This window comes from Miniopterus schreibersii, assembly GCF_964146895.1.
Source record: "Miniopterus schreibersii genome assembly, chromosome: 12".
Taxonomy (NCBI): domain Eukaryota; kingdom Metazoa; phylum Chordata; class Mammalia; order Chiroptera; family Miniopteridae; genus Miniopterus; species Miniopterus schreibersii.
In genome coordinates, this window is record NC_138112.1 from 55,605,636 (window position 1) to 55,625,324 (window position 19,689).

At 34.9% G+C, this 19,689-nt stretch overlaps 1 protein-coding gene across 1 annotated transcript in view; it reads right to left on the minus strand.

The window, feature by feature from the left end:
* Positions 1–19,689, minus strand: part of CCDC73 (coiled-coil domain containing 73) — a 77,114-nt gene that overhangs the window by 25,048 nt on the left and 32,377 nt on the right. The window contains exons 7-9 of the mRNA XM_081153077.1: positions 15,094–15,132; positions 10,290–10,425; positions 9,971–10,050 (exon numbers count right to left, since the gene is read on the minus strand). Of these exons, the coding sequence (XP_081009203.1) occupies positions 9,971–10,050; positions 10,290–10,425; positions 15,094–15,132 (255 nt within the window). The remainder of the gene's footprint in view (positions 1–9,970; positions 10,051–10,289; positions 10,426–15,093; positions 15,133–19,689) is intronic.

Genomic DNA, 19,689 nt, shown 5'->3' on the forward strand with positions numbered 1-19,689 from the left:
GATATGAAGTCATCAACATGAAGCAAATGACTGAATTAAGGAGTGTGAGCTAACTGAAAGAAAAATATATGAAAAAAGCCTGGCCGGGCATTGAGCATCAACCCGGGATCCAGGCGATCAGGGTTCGATTTTCGGTCAGGGCACTTGCCCAGATTATGGGCTCGATCCCCAGTTGGGGATGTGCAGGAGGCAGCCAATCAATGACTCTCATCATTGATGTTTCTATCTCTCTCTCTCCCTCTCCTTTCCTCTCTCTAAAACCAATAAAGATATATTTTAAAAAATAAAAAGAAAAGAAAAAAGAACAGAGACCTTAGAATAGAGCTTTGGAGGAGTGGGAGGGGAAAAAAATAATCAGAGACCCAGAGGAATTTATTCACACCAAAAGACCCTTAAAAAGCAAACTATCACAGATGTTATAAAACTAGTATTTTATATTTTAAACATCTATCATTTATACAAAACACAATGTTCTGTAATGAAAAGCAAAAAGTGTCAGTATGAGTTACAATGAGATGATCAGAAAAAATGGTTTAGAGAGAGCCAGTCTATAGAAACAGAACATAGTTCAAGCCTGAAGGGAGAAAGAGCAGTGGGTGAACCAGATGGAACTGCAGACTGATCCTATCTGGTAAGGTGTTCAGAGGCAAATGAGGCTGTTTCAGCTGTTCTGAAAGCCTATACAAATAAACAACCCCCTACAGTGCAGAAAAGCTGAACCCATCAAAAGTGCCTTAACCATTATACTCACGTTGCAAAATCAAATACAGGGGGGGAGGGGGAGAAAAGCACCACCAGTGTGGTCTGGTCCACGCACCTCCTTGGGATGACTACAGTTGAAAGGTTTAGTTTTAAACAAAAGGGGAAAGGATGAGTTAAGATAAACCAAATAAATGAGAAATATCATGCAAGGAATTACGTGCAGGAATAGGCCAATGGATTGGGTGAAGTAGTGGGGACTGAAGTGCAAGAGGTAAAGAAAACAGACCTGGGCGTGTATTTATTACAGATGACAGAAAAAAGACTCTCTGGTTGGAGAAAGACGGGGGCTGAATGACAGAGCCCAAAGGAAGCAGCGTTTAGTGATGAGTTTCAAGGTAGGGATATGTTATCTATAGATCTGCAGAGTCAAGGCAAAGAGCTATTAGTTCAGGAATATAAATAGTTAATGATTTTCCTTTTTAATAAGTATATGCTTTCAAATGGGGAATGAAGGAGAAGAAACTTATGTGACTAAATTACTTATGCTGCTACTATTATTGGTAGAATGGTTAAGATCATAGGTTCTGGAGCCAGATTTGTCTGGGTTCTAATCCTGGCTCTATTTTCCTTTTGTGTAACCTTAGGTAACTTACTTACCTTTGTTGTGCTTCAAGTTCCTCATCTATAAAATTGATATATAATTTTTTTAAAACTAACAAAATGCCTGTCATGTAATAATACTCCATGCAGGAGTATTTGTTGAGCATCTATGTGCTAGGCACTGTTACCTATTATTACTACTAAGGTGAATCCAAGAGATTCTATGATTATTTTCTCTTCTTTTAAAATACAGTAGTCTGAATTCTTAATAGTGGTATAAATAATTGCCTTTTATTTATTTAAAGAATTAAGACTGAGTCTTTCAAAGCTGATAACAATAAGAGTTTTCCTATAGACTATGAGCTTCTCAAGGAAAGGTACCAGGTTTCATACTTATACCACAGCACCGAAATACATTCAGGGATCTAGAGGAACTGAGAACTATGATGAACATAAGAAGACAAGAATGATGAACATGGTACAAAAAAAAATAATAGGACTTATCTTTACCTAAAATAAGATTTGATGAAACCAAAGATTCATTTATTCAGCATAAAGTAAATGGCAATAAAAATACGTGGTGAGAGCAGTCAATGACAGCCAACAGACTATTGTTAATGACACAGTTGTTCATAGTCCGTTTGCAGAATTATGTAAGTAGAGCGCTGAGGGTTTCATCACTGACTGAACCAGCTGGCTTCACTCTGTTCAAGGTAACAATCACAGCCCTGTAGACCACCTTGTTACAGACAGATGCTCCTGGTTTAAATGTGAACAGACCAGTGCAATTTTCTTACTGATAATGGAAAAAGCTTAGTAAAGAGACAGTGAGTCACTAGCATTACGTTAACTTAAAAAGAACAGCATACTTTTTGTTGTAACCACTGTTGTAATTAACAGCCCTACCTTGTGAGCTTAAAATAAGTTAATTCTGCATTATAAGTACAGATCCAAGAATATGCTAGAAAACAATTACAGAAATAAAACAGTATAATAAAACATTACTCTAGTTCATAAACCAGATGGTCTTTGACTTAATAAACACAATGAACAAAAGAATTTATGATTTTATTATTTCTACCCTGAATAAATATTCCAAAACATAGGATGATAGTTAATTTGACTATGGATATGAAAGGATATAAAAATAAATCCAGTAATTTCAGCAATTAGTTTAACTTCTTAAAAATTTAAATTTAATTCAAGGGAAAAATACCTGTTAGAAGATATGAACGTTTTAATCTCAACTCAGATTTAGAGGATGTTTGACTAATATTTATATTGTTACTCATTATTTAGTGAAACATCTGAATGATAAAAAGAATTCTTTTATGCTCAGTTGATTCTATTTTTTAAATAAGACACCAGTATTTGGTTTAAAATAATGTATATCTTTCCTCACACAATGGTGTTTCTAAACACTGGCTTTCAAGCTGTTCTTTGTGCACTAAAATAACTTTTAAAAGAAAACTTGCACCAATTTTATGTTTTTATATTTTTATATTGGGTTTTCCTCAAGATACATCTGTGTGAAGTAAACAAACAACTTGGGAAGTAAATTATTACATGGCTTGTTTTATACTAGTGATCTGTTCTAGGTCCACACCTAAGACACAATGCCCTATTGATAAAATATAACTAAGCTGAGGTATATGACTAAAACTCATGTTCACACAAAGGGGCTTACAATTCTCCAAATTAATAAAGGAGGACCAATTGTCTCAAAGTTCTTTTCCTTCTATCAAGGTCACAAAGTACAACAAACTTCTACGTCTTACTACATTTTTCAACAACTAAAAATATGGAGCTGTTGTAATCGGCTAAGTTTTATAGGAGATTCTCTAAAATGCATCAATTCCTATTACAATAATTGTTATGAAACAAGGAAGTGGGAAGGGGTGAAAACCCAGTATATGATTGACAAAAGTAAAAACTAACAGCTTCTTATGTCTTTTTCTCTTATATATTAATTACTTATTCTTAAGAGCATAATAAATTAAAAGCAGAGACCTCCACAAAATTATTTTCCACTGAAAATATGCCTGTGAGTTTACAGCCCTTATAGCTTTTAAATATCCTGAACTTTTAGTATTGTCTGTTTTCTAACCATTTTATTTAAAGCTGTTAGTGCAGCAAATAAACAGCACATGCTTTGATCTCATTAAATTACAACTTATAGTTCCTAGAGTCATAAATATTATGCCCTTTTCTCCCTTACCCCTCCTTTTCTGGTACGAGGTAGTCTGTTAAGTATCACCATCTCCTTGAGTGCTCTGACGTTCACTCAGACAAACAGCAGAGGTTATGAATTCTGCTCACAGATAGTATCGGGAATTCTTCACGATTGCCTTAATAGTGAACCCAGCATTCAGAACTGGAATACCTAGTTTAATCTAACAACTAAGTTCGGTCTGTTTAACTTTGTTCCACAAAAAATAGAATTCCATCTTATCACAAACCAGTAACTTAAATGCTCTGGACAAAATCATAAAATAGCATAAAATTAAAAATTATCTCTGGGGCAATTAATGATTTAAACTTTTAAAAGAGTGATATAACCAATTTACTAAACTTAGCTTATGAAAGAGAAAATGAAAAAGAAAATGAAAAAAGGAATGTTTCTTAAAGTTAAAAATCAAGATTACATTAAAAAATACAAAATACATTTTTGTACCTAGAATATCTGAAATATTTAAAATTGTGTGTTAAATATATATATTTTTAAATTCTCACCCTTTCAGCTACTTAGATTTAGAACTCTCAAAGCTAATAAAATTCTCTCACTGTACCCTACTTGGCAGCATGGTCACTGACTGTAATGCTTTCTAGAGTGACAGAGCCACCAGGGCATGACACATCAGTACAATCCTGTACCCCTGGCCCAGGCTGCAAGACCTAGGGGAAAATGGCAAGTGTGTTCATGAAACACAATTACTCTTGTGCATAGAAAGAGACATTCTTCATCCTTTTACATAAATCAACTAAGGGTGTCTCTTCATGGATTTACATGAGCCTCGTCTCCATCTACAGGTCAGTCTTAAACTATACATTTGAAATACAACAGTCTATTATGTTACAATAAAACACTTGTCTTTATTTAGTAAGAAATACATATTTAGTATAGAAATTTATGAGGTATAATCTTTTCATAATGCAAAAACTAAAATATTTTAATATAGTCACCAAAATTAATGAATTAATCACTTAAGTTATTGATAAAAAATACTAAATACAAAATAAATGAACCAAAGAGATATCACTGAAAACATGCTTATTCACAACTACTCACTGAGTATTTAGCATCTGAAGTTTATATTGGTAAAAATTAGTGGTCCTAACTGTTCTGATTTGAAACTACAGACAAATTTTTCAAATTACAACTTTTCCTCCTTATATTTAAAAGAGCCATCTTTAAATATTCTAGGATGTGACCAAAAAGACACATTTAGATGCCAATCACAAGTTCAAGCACTTCTGACTGATCAGCTACAGATTTCCAGGACCCACTCCTTGGGTTCGATTAATTGGTTAGAGTGGCTCACAGAACTCAGAAAAACCCTTAGATTTACCAGTTTACTAAAGGATATGTTAAGAATACAGATGAACAGTCAGATGAAGACATACACAGGGCAAGATATGGGAGGGCCCCAAGCAGAGGAGCTTCTGTCTCCATGGAGTTTGGGTGTGTTGCCCTCCCAGTACCTGGATGTGTTTGCCAACCTGGATGCTCTCCAAAACCCATCCTATTGGGATTTTATGAAGGCTCTCTTACATAGGCATGATCAACTATTAACCCCATTTCTAGCTCCTCTCCCCTCTCTGGAGAAGTGGGTGGTATGGAGGAACAGGGCTGAAATTTTCAAGTTTCTAATCATGGTTTGGTCTTTCTAGTGATCAGTCCCCATCCAGGATCCCACCCAGAGTCACCTCATTAGAACAAAAGGTGTTCCTAGTGCTCTTAGCACTTAGAAAATTACAAGGGTTTTAAGAGCTCTGTGTCAGGAACTGGGGGCAGAGAACAATATATATATTTATATTTTCTGTTACTTCATACTTTTCTATATACCAACAATGAACAAGTCAAATCTGAAAATAAAAACACATTGCCATTTACATTAGCACCCTACAAAATGAAATCCTTAGGTATCAATAGAACAAAATACATGTATGAGAAAAACTACAAAACACTGATGACAGATATCAAAGAAGAACTAAATATCTATGGGTAGAAAGACCAATATCTATGGATAGAAAGACTCAATATCTACGGATAGGAAGACCAATATCTATGGACAGGAAGGCCCAATATCTATGGGTAGGAAAACCGATATCTATGGATAGGAAGACGCAATATTTATGGGTAGGAAGACCGAATATCTATGGATAGAAAGATCCAATACCTATGGGTAGGAAGACCCAATACCTATGGGTAGGAAGACCAGTATCTATGGATAGGAATACCCAATATCTATGGGTAGGAAGACCCAGTATTTTCAAGGTATCAGTTCTTCCCAATTTGATCTATCAATTCACTACAATTGCAACCAAAACCCCAGCAAGTTATTTTGTGGATATCAGCAAACTGATTCTAAAGTTTACATGGAGAGGCAAACCCAGAACAGCTAATTCAACTGTGTAGGAGGACCGACACTACCCAACTTCAAGACTTACTATAAAGCTACAGTAATAAAGCCAGTGTGGTATTGGTGAAAGAAAAGACAATTAAATCAATGGAACAGTAATGAGAGCCCAGAAATAGATCTACCTAAATATAGTCAATTGATAGTTCAACAAAGGAGCAAAGATAATCTTCTCAACAAATGGTGATGAAACAACTGGACATTTACATGCGGGAAGGGGAGGGGAGGAGGAGGAAAGAGGAGGAAGGAAGGAGGAAAAAGGAAGGAGGAGGGGGAAGGGGGAAGGGAAGGGGAAAGGAAAGGAGGGAGGGGAGGGAAGGGGGAGAGAAAAAGAACCTAGACTATCTTATACCCTTCACAAAAACTAACTAGACCTACATGTAAAACACAAAACTATGAAATTCCTAGAATATAACATAGAATAAAATCTAGAGGAATTTGTATATGACAATGACTTTTTAGGTACAATGCCAAAGGCACAATCCACAAAAGAAATAATTGATATGACAGACTATTAAAATTAAAAACTTCTGCTCTGCAAAAGACAATGTCAGGAGAAGGAGAAAACAAGCCACAGAGTGGGATAAAATGTTTATAAAAGACATCTGATAAAGGACTGTTACTCAAATTATAAATAGAACTCTAAAACTCAACAATAAAAAAAAGGAACCACCCAATTAAAAAATAGAGAAAAGATCTGAATAGACACCTCACTAAAGAAAATATATAGGTGTCAAGTAAACATACAGGTGTCAAGACACTCAATGTCATATGTCGTCAGGGAATTACAAATCAGTCAAAACAAAGAGATGCCACTGTATACCTATTAGAATGGGCAAAATTCAAAATACTGACAACGCCAAATGCTGGTGATACTATAATGATGGACACAGGTCACTAAACATTTGTCCAAACCCAGAGAATGTACACCACCAACAGTGAACCAGAATGTAAACTATAGAATGTGGGTGGTAATGATGTGTCAATGTAGGTTCACTGGCTGTAACCAAGGCACCACTCTGGTGGGGGATGTCCATAATGGCAGAGAATGTACATGTGCTCTAAAAAGTAACGTTGATTTAAATAAATAAGAAAAATAGTGAAATCTAATATATACATAAACTATAAATGCTTGAGGTGGGGTTTTTTTCCCTCTTAAAAACAGAGTCCTTTAGAATCAAGATGAAAACATTGACCCAAAACTTAAATTTTCCTCAAGTTAATGATGCATCTGAGCATCATTCATATCCATTTGAGTCCACAATATGTATTTTAAAAATGGCTAGTTGAGGTTTGGGACATAATCTTTGTGAAAAAGAAATTTCTCTGTACTGAATCAACTAGCCTGTAAGTAAACTGAACCCAAAGCTTTGGCCTAATGTTATGCTCTAACCAAGTGTATACTCAGAATCCCAACAGGGTATAGATGGTAGACATAAATTAGGGTAATCTGAAGATGGTTGATTTGCAAAGGTGTGGATATACTATAAAGGAACCATAAGAAATGGTGTAGGGCCCGGCCAGGCGTGGCTCAGCGGTTGAGCGATTGGGGTTCGATTCCCAGTCAGGGTACATGCCCGGGTTGTGGGCTCGATCCCCAGTTGGGCGCATGCAGGAGGCAGCCGCTCAATGACTCTCTCATCACTGATGTTTCTATCTCTGTCTCTCCCTCTCCTTTCCTCTCTCTGAAATCAATGAAGACATATTTAAAAAAAAAAAGTGCAGGTTCTAGGGGCTAACAGCAATGGAGCTGTGACCACCCCTGGACCCAAAAGGACAAGAGAAGAGAGCATCACGTAGAGCAGGCCAACTTGAGAGAAGCAGTGATGGGGCAAGGCCACCCTGAAGTCATGTCACAGGGAAGAACAGGGAGAATAAATATACAGGGTGGGGCAAAAGTAGGCAAAACACAGAGGTTATGGTTGCATTATTATTATTGTATGATTTTCCATAGGAACTGTAAACCAATTTTGCCACACCCTGTATTTATTCACTCTCCTTCCTTCCTCCAGTCTCGTGGCCTGGCCCGACTCAACAGGAAACCAAAGAGGTGAAGGCACTGATGTGATCCCCACAGGTAAGCCTTACAAGGAGAAAAGAATGAATAAGTATGGATCTGGAGGGAAAAATGGAAGATATTTTACACACTAATAAACTAAATAACTACAAAGTAACAGTAATTTTTTTAGTAAATATTTAAATGGTACTACTCAGTAAAAAGCATTTATTGAGTATCAGTAAGAATAGGCACTTAATTCTTTTAGGGATAGAAAAGTGGTTCAACGTGATATTATTTCAGATGGGGCTGTGAAGGGAGTAAGGAAAGGAAACAAGAGGTCATTCTCTGTAGGAAGAACAAGGCCTTGCCTACCTTTCTCCTTTCCCTCTTATCACTCTTCTCTTGTATCAGTGGGGATATTTTTAGTTGTAAATATTGGAAATTACACTGGCCTATCCAAACTGGCTTAAATAACAAAGAGGATTTATTGGCAAACATAACTGAAAAGTCTAGAGGTAGGAAAAGGGTAAGGTTGGTTGATACAGGGACATAAAAATGTCATCAAAGTACAGGGTTCTTGCCTTGGCTGGTGTGTTCAGTGGTTAGAGTAGTGGCCCAGGCACCAAAGGGTCGGGTTCAATCCCCAGTCCTGGTCATGGTGACTGCAGGAGGCAATGGATGGAACCAACTGATGTGTCTCTCTCACATCAATGTTTCTCCTCTCTCTCTTCTCCCCTCCCTCCCTTCCTTCCACTCTCTCTGAAAAGCAATGGAAAAAATATTCTTAGCCCAGCCAGCATAGCTCAGTGGTTGAGCATCGACCTATGATCCAGGAGCTCAAGGTTCGATTCCTAGTCAGGGCACATGCCCAGGTTGCTGGCTTGATCCCCGGGGGGGGGGGTGGGGGGGGGGTGGCGTGCAGGAGGCAGCTGATCAATGACTCTTGTCATTGATGTTTCTCTCTCTCTCTCCCTCTCCCTTCCTCTCTCTGAAATCAATAAAGACATATTAAAAAAGAAAAAGAAAAAAGAAAATATCCTCAAATGAGGATAAGAAAAAAAAATTTTTTTTTAAAGTACAGGGTTCTTTATATCACACCAATCTGGCATCCACATTGTCAGGTTTCTCCTTTTGGCTTCTTATGGTTGTAGGATGACTGAGTGGCACAGTGGAGTTACATTCTTCCTGGTTTATAACCACTACCTAAGGTCATTTGTCCACTCCTGAACCAATGATAGTGGAAAGAGGAATATGTTTATGGCCTTCTGCCAATTTAGGGCTCATCTCTAAAGAAGGCATCAAAACAAAAATTTGAATAAGTTTAGGAAGGAGAAAGGGGATACTGACGCTCAGTAAGCAACCAATAAATGTCCAACGCATTCCTACACTTGTGATGCTACAGCCACACCATACTTTTCTAGTTCCTCAAATAAACTAAACTCTTTCCTGCCTGAAGGCTTTTGCATATGCTGTTTCCCATGCCTGAAACATTATTCTCTTCCCTTCTGCACCTCTTTACCTCCACTGTAATAATGTTACCTGTTATGTCATTACATCCTTTACTTTTTATTCACATCACTTATAACAGTTTTAAATTATTTAATCTATGTGATTGTTTTATGTCCAGCTCCTCCACTGGACTATAAACTTCAAAAAAACAGGGACATGTTTTATTTTCTTCATACCTATATCCTCAGTGCTACATAATATCTGGCACATAGAGTCACTCAAATACTGATTGATTGAATGAATGAACAAATGAATCTAATAATATTGACATATAGTGAATGCTTATAGCTATTCATGCACCAGAAAAATGCATGCCACTGGTGACAAGTCAAAAAATATTTCAAATAGGTTAGAACAAATTCATTCATTACATTTACTGGAATTGTAACTAGAAGTTTATGAATCTGTATTTAAAACATATTTATAACAAAAAAGTTTACCCAACTTTCTCTAGTTATATTTCATAAAATTATTTTAGACTATAATTTTATTTAATACTATAACACTGTATCAATCATACCTTTTTTAAACTGCATATTTCAGATTCTTGCTTTTTATTTAAAGCTGAAAGTCTTTTGTTTAACTGTATTGCTTCCTGTACTGTAACATGAAAGACATTTAGGAAAATGTTATATTCAAATTACATTTTAAGGAAAATATCACTAACATGGACAAGGAAAAGAGCCCTCAATGAAATGTATATAATTACTGAATTTAAATAAAATTCACTAAACTGACATTTACTATTACTAGTCTCAGTTTACTTCAACTTATTCATTATTAATAAGTCCATTTAAACATTTCCTATTAAATATATGTTTAAATAAGACAGCACCTACCATTTTGTTCTAACTTTTCATGATTCTCTTTTACCAATCCAAATTGCCCTGTTATTGTGGCATAGTATTTCTCAATTTCATTCAGTTGCTTCTGATGATCTTCTTTAGCCAGAAGCTGTAACTGGACTTTTTGTTCCTATTTTAAAGAGTTGTTTTAAATGTTATACATACATAACACACATAATATGTACACATATATATTAAACATATAAAAAGCTATTGTTTTTAATAACTGTTATTAACATAAATATGTTATGAAAAAGTACTGAGTACACTATAGGGAGGAAATGTTAGCAGATATTTCTAAATCTATGTAAAATTAAAGCACATTTCCTCCCCGTAACAAAATAGTCACTTATATTTCCCTTGTTTACAGTTTCATTTTCAAAAATCAACCAGTTGTTTTATTTATTGAAAAGTTAATTAGTCCAGTCTAACACTAAGCAATGTGGGAGAAATATTAAAGCAATATTTTGATAATTTAGGAAAGAAATTTTTTTCTCTAAATTTGCTGGCATAATTATGACGTGCATTATCAAAATTCAGGTAATTTTTCTGAGATTAATCTTAATGAATATATCTCCTTCTCACTGCATTAAAAAATGAAATGATGAGAACAATATCCATCAGGGACCAGGAGGGAATGTAGTACAGTAAAAAGTCCACTTAAGCTGAGAGATATAATTGGTAAAAAATGGACTCTACGTATAATATGGGCCTTCACACTTTCAGCTAAAGGAGCTTGTTTTTATCATACTTAGAAATATGATTTTAAATTTTAAAGAGAAGTATTTTTTTTACTAGAATCAGTAACTTTTTAAAGGTCTTAATCTTGACTGGGCATTAGCAGACTCACTGACTGGTTTCACAACTTTCATTCATTTTGCCATATGCTTCAGCTTCTCCAATGAGCAGTGATGGAGAACAACGCAGGCCCATTGGCTGGCATTCAGTATTGTTTTATGAATGAACTGTGCTGTCCCACAGAGTCCCAACAGTGGAAATTTGTTAGATTTGCCTGGCCATCTCTCCCCCTTATCCAACAGTACAACTTCAAGTATTTACTTGAAATGTTTTTTCCCCATTACAATCTAGTAGGACTAAGATACACTCCTATCCTTCCCTAATCAAGTGAAGGGCATACTACCCAAAATAAATCAATTGATTTCTACCTTCTGAGAATCTAAATCTTGAGCAAAAAAAGTATAACACTAAAGAAGTTCCGTGATGATCTATACCATCCAGCTGATGTGAGACCTCTGTCCTGGGTTCCTACATCCTGCTTCACAAACTCTGGGATTACCCTGCTCCCTGTTCATTCTCAACCCCATTCTTATCTCTGATTTACAGTTAGGGCCTCCACTAAATCTCCATTTGCATAAATTAACCACAGCTACATTTGCTTTCAGCAGATGCGTAGAAATCTCATATGATTTCATTAAAACCAGTCTAAAGGCATTTTTCCAATGCAAGGAATTTTTCAAATTTTCAATTAAAATCATTTTTATAAAGCCTTTGTGAGAATACTGTCCCCTACATATTAGTACAGGCTGCCTTAACTTTCAGTGAAAAAAGGGTGAATAAAATAGGCTGTCAATGCCTGTAAACAGTAATGATCCTGACAACTAAAAATGCAGCAAAGATCAAGTGACTTCATAGATATGCTCTACATACACAGAGCTCTTATACACATTAGAGTAATTTGCTTGAGGCCAAAGTTGAAGTCAATTAAAACGCAGTTTCATTTGTTTACAGAACATAATGCTGATTTTCAAATGCATTAGTCTATTCAATAGCCATGGTAAATATTATAAAGACTTTCAAATCACATGAGCACCTATGGCTTATTAGCCCATACAAGCCTATATGGAACTGTTCACACATGAATTTCGTTGGCTGCCTGGATAACAAGATAAAGAGGCCAGTTGTCAAGTTTGCCACTAACTGAATGACTGTCAGCAAATAGTTTAAATTCTTTGGGAAACAACAACAAAAAGCAGATTGGTGACACCTGCCTGAAAAACCTAAGGACATTTTTAAAAATACAAATAAATTGGTGTTATTAAAACTTTAATACCACATACTATACCACAATAAATAAAGATTTTATTGAGATGGTTAAGAAATAGCTAAGTACATATGGTTTTTGTTCTTTTTACCTGTCTGAATTTGTTCAAATTATTTATTCTTTTACATGATTTTACTACTAAATGCAAAGAATCTGTCCACAAGAAAATAATGCTAGGATTCATTGATTCATTGCTTTCCAAATACATGTGTACCTCATTTTAAACTCTTTTGGCTCCATTAGCTCTATTAGCTACTCAGTTACACAGCATAGTCACCTAATACAGTAATCATGGGAACACACCGAAAAGATTTTCATCAAAGAGCAAATCACAATGACAGTTACTTGGATGTTCTCTGGTTTTTTGTTATGTTTTGTTCCATTTTTTTTTTTTTAGTGATAATAATCAATGTGATCCTTTGTTCAAGAGAAAGTTTGAGTACTTTTAGAGATAGATGAATCTCTCAATTCATAACTGCATTAATTTAGAAACATATCACCGCCTCTACACAAAATAAGCTTATTAAATTTGCAAAAGACAGAAACTTATTAGTAGTAGTTAAGGGCTCACCAACAGAAGATCATAAACTTTTTTAAAAGTTTCTTAATACTATTTTTTAAATTATTTCTTTCAGCACATTTAACTTTATCAATTGTTCCACAAAGTCCTGCATTGACATAGTGATCATCTTGCTTCCTGTCTTGCCCATAGAGTCAAATAATATAAATGTACTAATTTAAATAAAATAAGATTAACTGAATTACTGAATACAATATAGCACTTTAAATAAAGGAAAGATCACCTGGACCTGGCCAGTGTGGTTCAGTTGGTTGAGCGTCATCCCATGCACCGAAAGGTCACCAGTTCAATTCCCCATCTGGGCACAAGCCCAGGTTGTGGGTTTGATCCCCAGTCGGGAAGGGTGTATGCATAGGAGGGAAGCAATTGATGTTTCTCTCTCATACTGATGTTTCTCTCCCTTCCTCTCTCAATAAAATCAACAAAAAAAATTTTTTTAACGTCAAAAGCAAATATCCTTGTTAAAAAAAAATCATCTGAATTATATAAAAATAATGTAAAAAGAAGAGTGTAAGAATCTTCAGAAAAAAGATTATTTTTAACTTTAAGATCAATTACCTAAAAACATACAATATTCTGCTAGAATGGGCATAAAATATTAATTGTACATCTCTATATATAATATTATTTTAATGCAAAGTGATTTAAGGCTTCAAACTGTCAGAAAAAAATATTATAACTATAATTCAAATATCATTTTAGTAGGTCCTTAAGAGGTTGTAATTCACATTAATTAAATGCTCAGAAGTGACCAAAAACTACTGTTAAGTATACTGCATGTTTCCATGCTTTTTTAAAGATTATAAATATCTGTTTGATGAAATTTTAAAGTGGAATAAATAAAACACATTTTATGTTGCTTTTGATCTTTAACTTGTAGCCTTATCTCCCAGGTCAGAGGGCACATTATTCAATTTCACTATATTTTGTGTAAAACCACTGTAGCGTTGAAGATGACTTTCAGTACAAATGTCATGGTACTTAAAGCTAAACTGGAATCTAGTTTTTCAGCTTTTTAATTAAAATCATAGTTTAAAATAGTCTGACAATATTATCTTTATTCTTTCCAGTTGAACAGTGACACAATTTTCACATCTTTTATTCAACCAAGCTTAGCAATCTCTCTATGGCTCTTTTATTTTATAACACACCAAAACAATTTCAAGAAGAAAATACTTTATGTTTTTGTATTTAATGTCCAAAGGATAATCTCTCATTTCTTACTTCTCATATATATAATATATAAACCTTACTCAAAAATTAATTTTACTTGCGTTACAGTCTGCTCCAAAGAAGGAAGACTGAAATAGGGTAAACTCAACTAAGAAGCCCTCTGAAGATTTAAGTGGATATGGGAGAATTTTGCTTACTCAGAAACACAAAAATAAATCCTTCTGAATCAAGTAGGGATAAAAAGAGAATATCGCAGTAAATATCGCATAAAATGTTATGCTATAAAAATGCAAATATTAACTTTAATATACTATAGAAGAGGAACACACAAATAAACACGTGCTGAATGATAAAGGATGATGGGTACAACACCCCACATGCTGTACTCAAATGCTACTTCATGTTATTATTTTTTATATATGTTTTTACTGATTTTTAGAGGGAGAGGGAGCAACATCGGTGAGAGAGAAACATCACTGATTAGATGCCTCCTGCACATCCCCTACTGGGGATCTAACCCACAACCCAGGCACGTGTCCTGACCAGGAATTGAACTGTGACCTCTCGGTTCCTGGGTTGACACTCAACCACTGAGTGACATCGGCTGGGCCTACTTCATACTATTTTAATTTTTCAGGCTATAATTAATAACTCTATGTTTGCATAAACACCTAGAAAAGGATATGTCTAAGAGTATGTTGTTCTTATTTCTTTGTTGTTTTAGTTTAATATAAAACCTCTACCAATAACACAGAAACTGTGTTAAATTTATTTTATAATATGTAGACACTATGTAATCAGGAAATAAACTTGTGAAATAGATTAAGCTATATTTGAAATTGTAATTTAGTCCTTTAAAGAATATATTAATATCCAATTTCAACTCATTTTTTTACTATAAATGTCACATTTATATTAACAAAAAATACCATGCACATTATGTATTAATCTGCAGGAGGGTGTATATTTTTTAATTTCCTTACCATTTCACTCACTTTCTTCTGTAAAGAATATTTAGAAACCTTGAAAAAAACAAGTAGAAAATCTCATTAAAATTATCCAGTTACAAATTCCTCCTGAAAATAAAATTGTATCTATAAAATGTGGCATTTACTTTCCATGCACTATTTATTTCTAGTGACTTTTTTTTTAATGTTATTTACCATAACTTTCTCCCTTATAACTAAAAACAATACATTCATTTATGTATTCAGCACATATTTATGGAGCACCTACTATATGCCAGGCACTTTCCTAGGATCCTTGGACACAGCAGTGAACAAACAAAATTCCTTTCCTCAAAAAGCTTTATATCCAGTGGGGGGGTAGTGGTAGACAGACAATAAAAAAACATCAGAAGTATAGAAGTTAGAGAGTGACAACTACTATGAAGAAAAAGAAAGAAAGAGGGATAGCAAGAGCGATCTAAGAAAGTTTGTTACTTATTATTAGCTCTTCATTGAAGAAAAATTTGATAAAAATAGATTAGGGATAGGAATAAAGCATAAAGGATAAGGTTGTTTTAAACAAATCATCTCACAACTCAGAAATTGCAATCATTAATATTTTGGTTCTAACAAATATTTCTATGCATTTATACTTTAAAAGAGAAACAGTGGGAGAGGAATAATAATATGTACTATTTGGTACCCTATTTTTACCTAATATATAACAAACACATTTCTATGTCAAATTAGCCTACGACATAACTTTTTAATGGCTACATAGTGTTCCACTGTCTATACCCTAGTTTACCACATCACTCTCATTTTTGTAAGTTTACCGTTTTCATCTTTATGAAACTATTCTAAAATAAACATGCTTGAACCAAGAACTCTATATAGTTATTCATTTTAGCAGATAAATTCCAAGGAGCTGAATTCCTAAGTTTTGTTCATGTGTACAGACTTTTAACAATTTTACACAGGCCTCCAGAGTAGCTGACCAAGTTAAACCCAATCAGCCATGCATGAGTGCTCATTTTCTTAAATCCTGCTTATATTTGTTAAATTCTAAGCAAAAATAATGACTTCACATTCCTATGAAATAAATTTTTTAGCACACTGCCTTGAACAAGCTGATAATTTTATTTCATTTTGGTGGAATGGATTATGTGTGATTTCTTTAACAAATATTGAATGCTTACTATAAGGAAAGCATTGATGTAGACACTGAGGGTACAATATTGGGCCAAAAAAATCTGTCGAGCTTAAATTCTGGGGAAGGTAGATAATAAGCAATATAAATAAGATATATTGTCTATTAGATATTGATAAGTGCTAAAAAATAAAAAATCAGGAAAAGCAATTACATAGGATGGCCGCAAAAGTCTTGAGAGGGCAACTTTTGAGTAAAGACTTAAGAGAAGTTTTGAGTATTCCAGGAAGTACAAAGACACTAAGGTGGGAAAATGTCTGGTGTGTTCAAAGAACAGCAAGAAAGCCAATGTGGCTGTAAGAGAGTAAGCAAGGGGAGGAAGAGTAAAAAAGAGGAGTTCGGAGAAGAGTAGGAGGGGAAGTGGGATGGCCAAAACCATTGTAGGTCTTGTAATGCATGATGAGATTTAGTCGTTCGTGCTGAGTGAGGCAGGAAGCCACTGAAGAGTTCCAAGCCTGACTTAACTCTTAAAGGATCACTGTTATGTTAATGCTAAAGGAGAACGGTGGTGGAAGCAGGGGAACCACCATAAACTACTGAAATAATCCTGACGCAAAGGATGGTGAAAGAGAACTAGGGTGTGAGTAATGGACACAGCGACAGTGGTCAGACTCTGGATGCCCTCTGAGAGGAAAGCTGGAAAAATCTGCAACAGAGAAAAGGGAGTTGTAATTAATGAGGAAAGAAAAGGCAAAGAAGTGAGTTTTTAGGAGAGGGAGATTTTAGGAACTTGGTCTTGAGCATGTCAAGTTTGAGATGTCTTTTAGACATCTAGTCAATCCAGGCTGGCTTTGGAACTAGCTTTGGAAGTCCTCTGCATGTAGATCCCATTTTAAAGACATGAGACTGGATGAGATTGGAGTATTTTTTAAGACATACAGGCAAAAGAAAAGTAAAAGGGCAAAGGTAATCTAGAAAAAGAAAAAAAAAATTCAGAAGACTTTCACTCTAATCCTGAATTTATTATCTACTACTATTTTATGTGTCAAAATTAACCATCATTGTAGGGCCAAAATTTTAGTAGAAAAAAATGTAATACTTTTTCAAGATTTACCAAGAAATAAGAAATTAGACAAAACAAGGGATTATTTATGCCTGGTTCAAGACACTGTAAGAAGACAATTAGAAAGTCTTTTACAACAGCTACAATGGTAATTTCTGTTTATTATAAGAACAATTTTTTAATTTCTATAAATCATAAGGAAAAAAGTTCACCTAGCAGGATTACTTTAAACTGGATATCTGAGGCATGATAAGAAAATCACTAAAATATATAAACTTTAGGAGACTTAAACCTGTATTTCTTGTTCCATCAACTTTAAAGGATTCAACTTCATTTTACCACACCTTGACTTTTTCATCAACAAGGTTAGTAACATTTAAGTTTTGTTCTGTAGCCATAATTAAGTCTTCCATGCTTTATTTATAAGTTAATTATAAGAAATGTAAGCCAACAGTGTTTACATTATTACAATCAATGTAAATATTGTTTATGAAGAACCCAACAGGGTACTAATACTACATTTCCTTCTCTACAGATCCAACATGCTACATGAAGGATGATTTTACTAGGGTCAGGACCTAACTATCTTCTCTCTTCTTATACTCCATCAACTGCTCAAAACCATTCCAAATTTTAATATGCTTTATGCCTTAATTATACAGTCATCTATTTTCCTACAGTTTTTAATCACTTTCCACTTTGTTTGTTGTTGTTGAAACAAGATACAAAGATTCTTTACTATATCACTAATATTTTCCTGCCTCTTGTTCATCCAATCTGAGACATGAAATCCATTTTCCTTATTTTTACTGAAAACATTCTTCTTGGAACTCATTGACATTTTCTTGTACTTAATTTTTATTCACTTTGTTACATCAAAGTAACAAAGAAATCCAAAATAAAAACTGCCTAACAACTCAAATGAGGAGAATCTAAACAATGTTAAGACAACTGGATAACAATCTAGAAAAATACAGACTTAGATCCATATCTCATACTCTGTTACAAAAATAAACATCAAGTCACCAGAGATGTAATGTAAAATTTTAGTACACAGGAAACAATAAAAGAAAACATGGGCAAATCCCTTTATAACTTTGGAGTGGTAAAAGCCTTTCTAACCATTACAAACTCTAAATGCCATTAAAAAAATAATTCATAGCAAAAACTAAATAAAAATCCAAAACAAAATCAAGCACAAATGACAAACTGAAGAAACTATTTGAAGTTCAGAATACAGACAGCAAGGGCTTATTTGTGAGACATATAAAGAATTCATGGGAGTGATAGCATGATAGAAGACTAGGAGGTCCCAGCCCTTACACTTACGCACTTACACACACACACACACACACACACACACACACACACACACACAAACAACTACCTACGAATGAAAATATAGCTCTGGAAAAGCTCTGGATACAATTAAGAAGGTGTAGCCCTGGTTGGTATGGCTCAGTTGGTTGGGCATTGTCCCATGCACCAAAAGGTTGCCAGTTCGATTCCAGTCAGGGCATATGCCCGGGGTGAGGGCTCCATCAGCAGTAGAGGGCATGCAGGAGACAGCCAATCAATGTTTCACTCTCACATCAATGTATCTCTCTCTCCCTCTCCCTTCCTCTCTCTCTAAAAAAAAAATCGATAAAAATATATAAATCCTTAGCTGGTTTTCTCAGTGGTTGGAGCATCAGCCTACAGACTGAAGGGTCCTGGATTTGATTCTGGCCAAGAGCACATACCTCAGTTGCAGGCTCGATACCTGGCCCCAGTTGGGGCATGTGTGGGAGGCAACCAATTGATGTGTCTCTCTCACACAGATGTTCCTCCCCCGCCTCTCTCTCTCCCCCACTTCCCTCCCTCCCCCTCTGAAAAGCAATGGAAAAAATATCCTCAGGTGAGGATTAAAAAATAATAAAAATTAAAATAAAAATATATAAAAAAAGACTGAAATAAATAAAATCATAAATGAATGGGAAACATTACAATGGATGCCTCAGAAATAAAACAGACCACAGGAGACTATTATGAACAATTACAATGTGAACAAACTGGACAACCTAGAAGAAAGTGATAAATTTCTAGAAACTAAAGAAATATGAAATAACCTGAACATACCAATAATAAATGAGGAAATTGAATCAGTAATTTAAAATCTCCCAACAATGAAAAGCCCAGGCCCTGGCCAGGTGGCTCAGTTAGAATGTCGTCCTGTACATCAAAAGGTGGAGGGTTCAATTCCTAGTCCAGGTACATGCAAAAGGCAACTGCTCAGAGTTTCTCCCATCGATGTTTCTCTCTCCCTTCTTCTCCCTCTAAAAATCAATAAAAACATATCCTCAGGTGAGGATTTGAAAAAAGAAAGAAAAGGCCAGGACCAGATGGCTTCATGGGTGAATGCTACCAAATATTCAAGTAA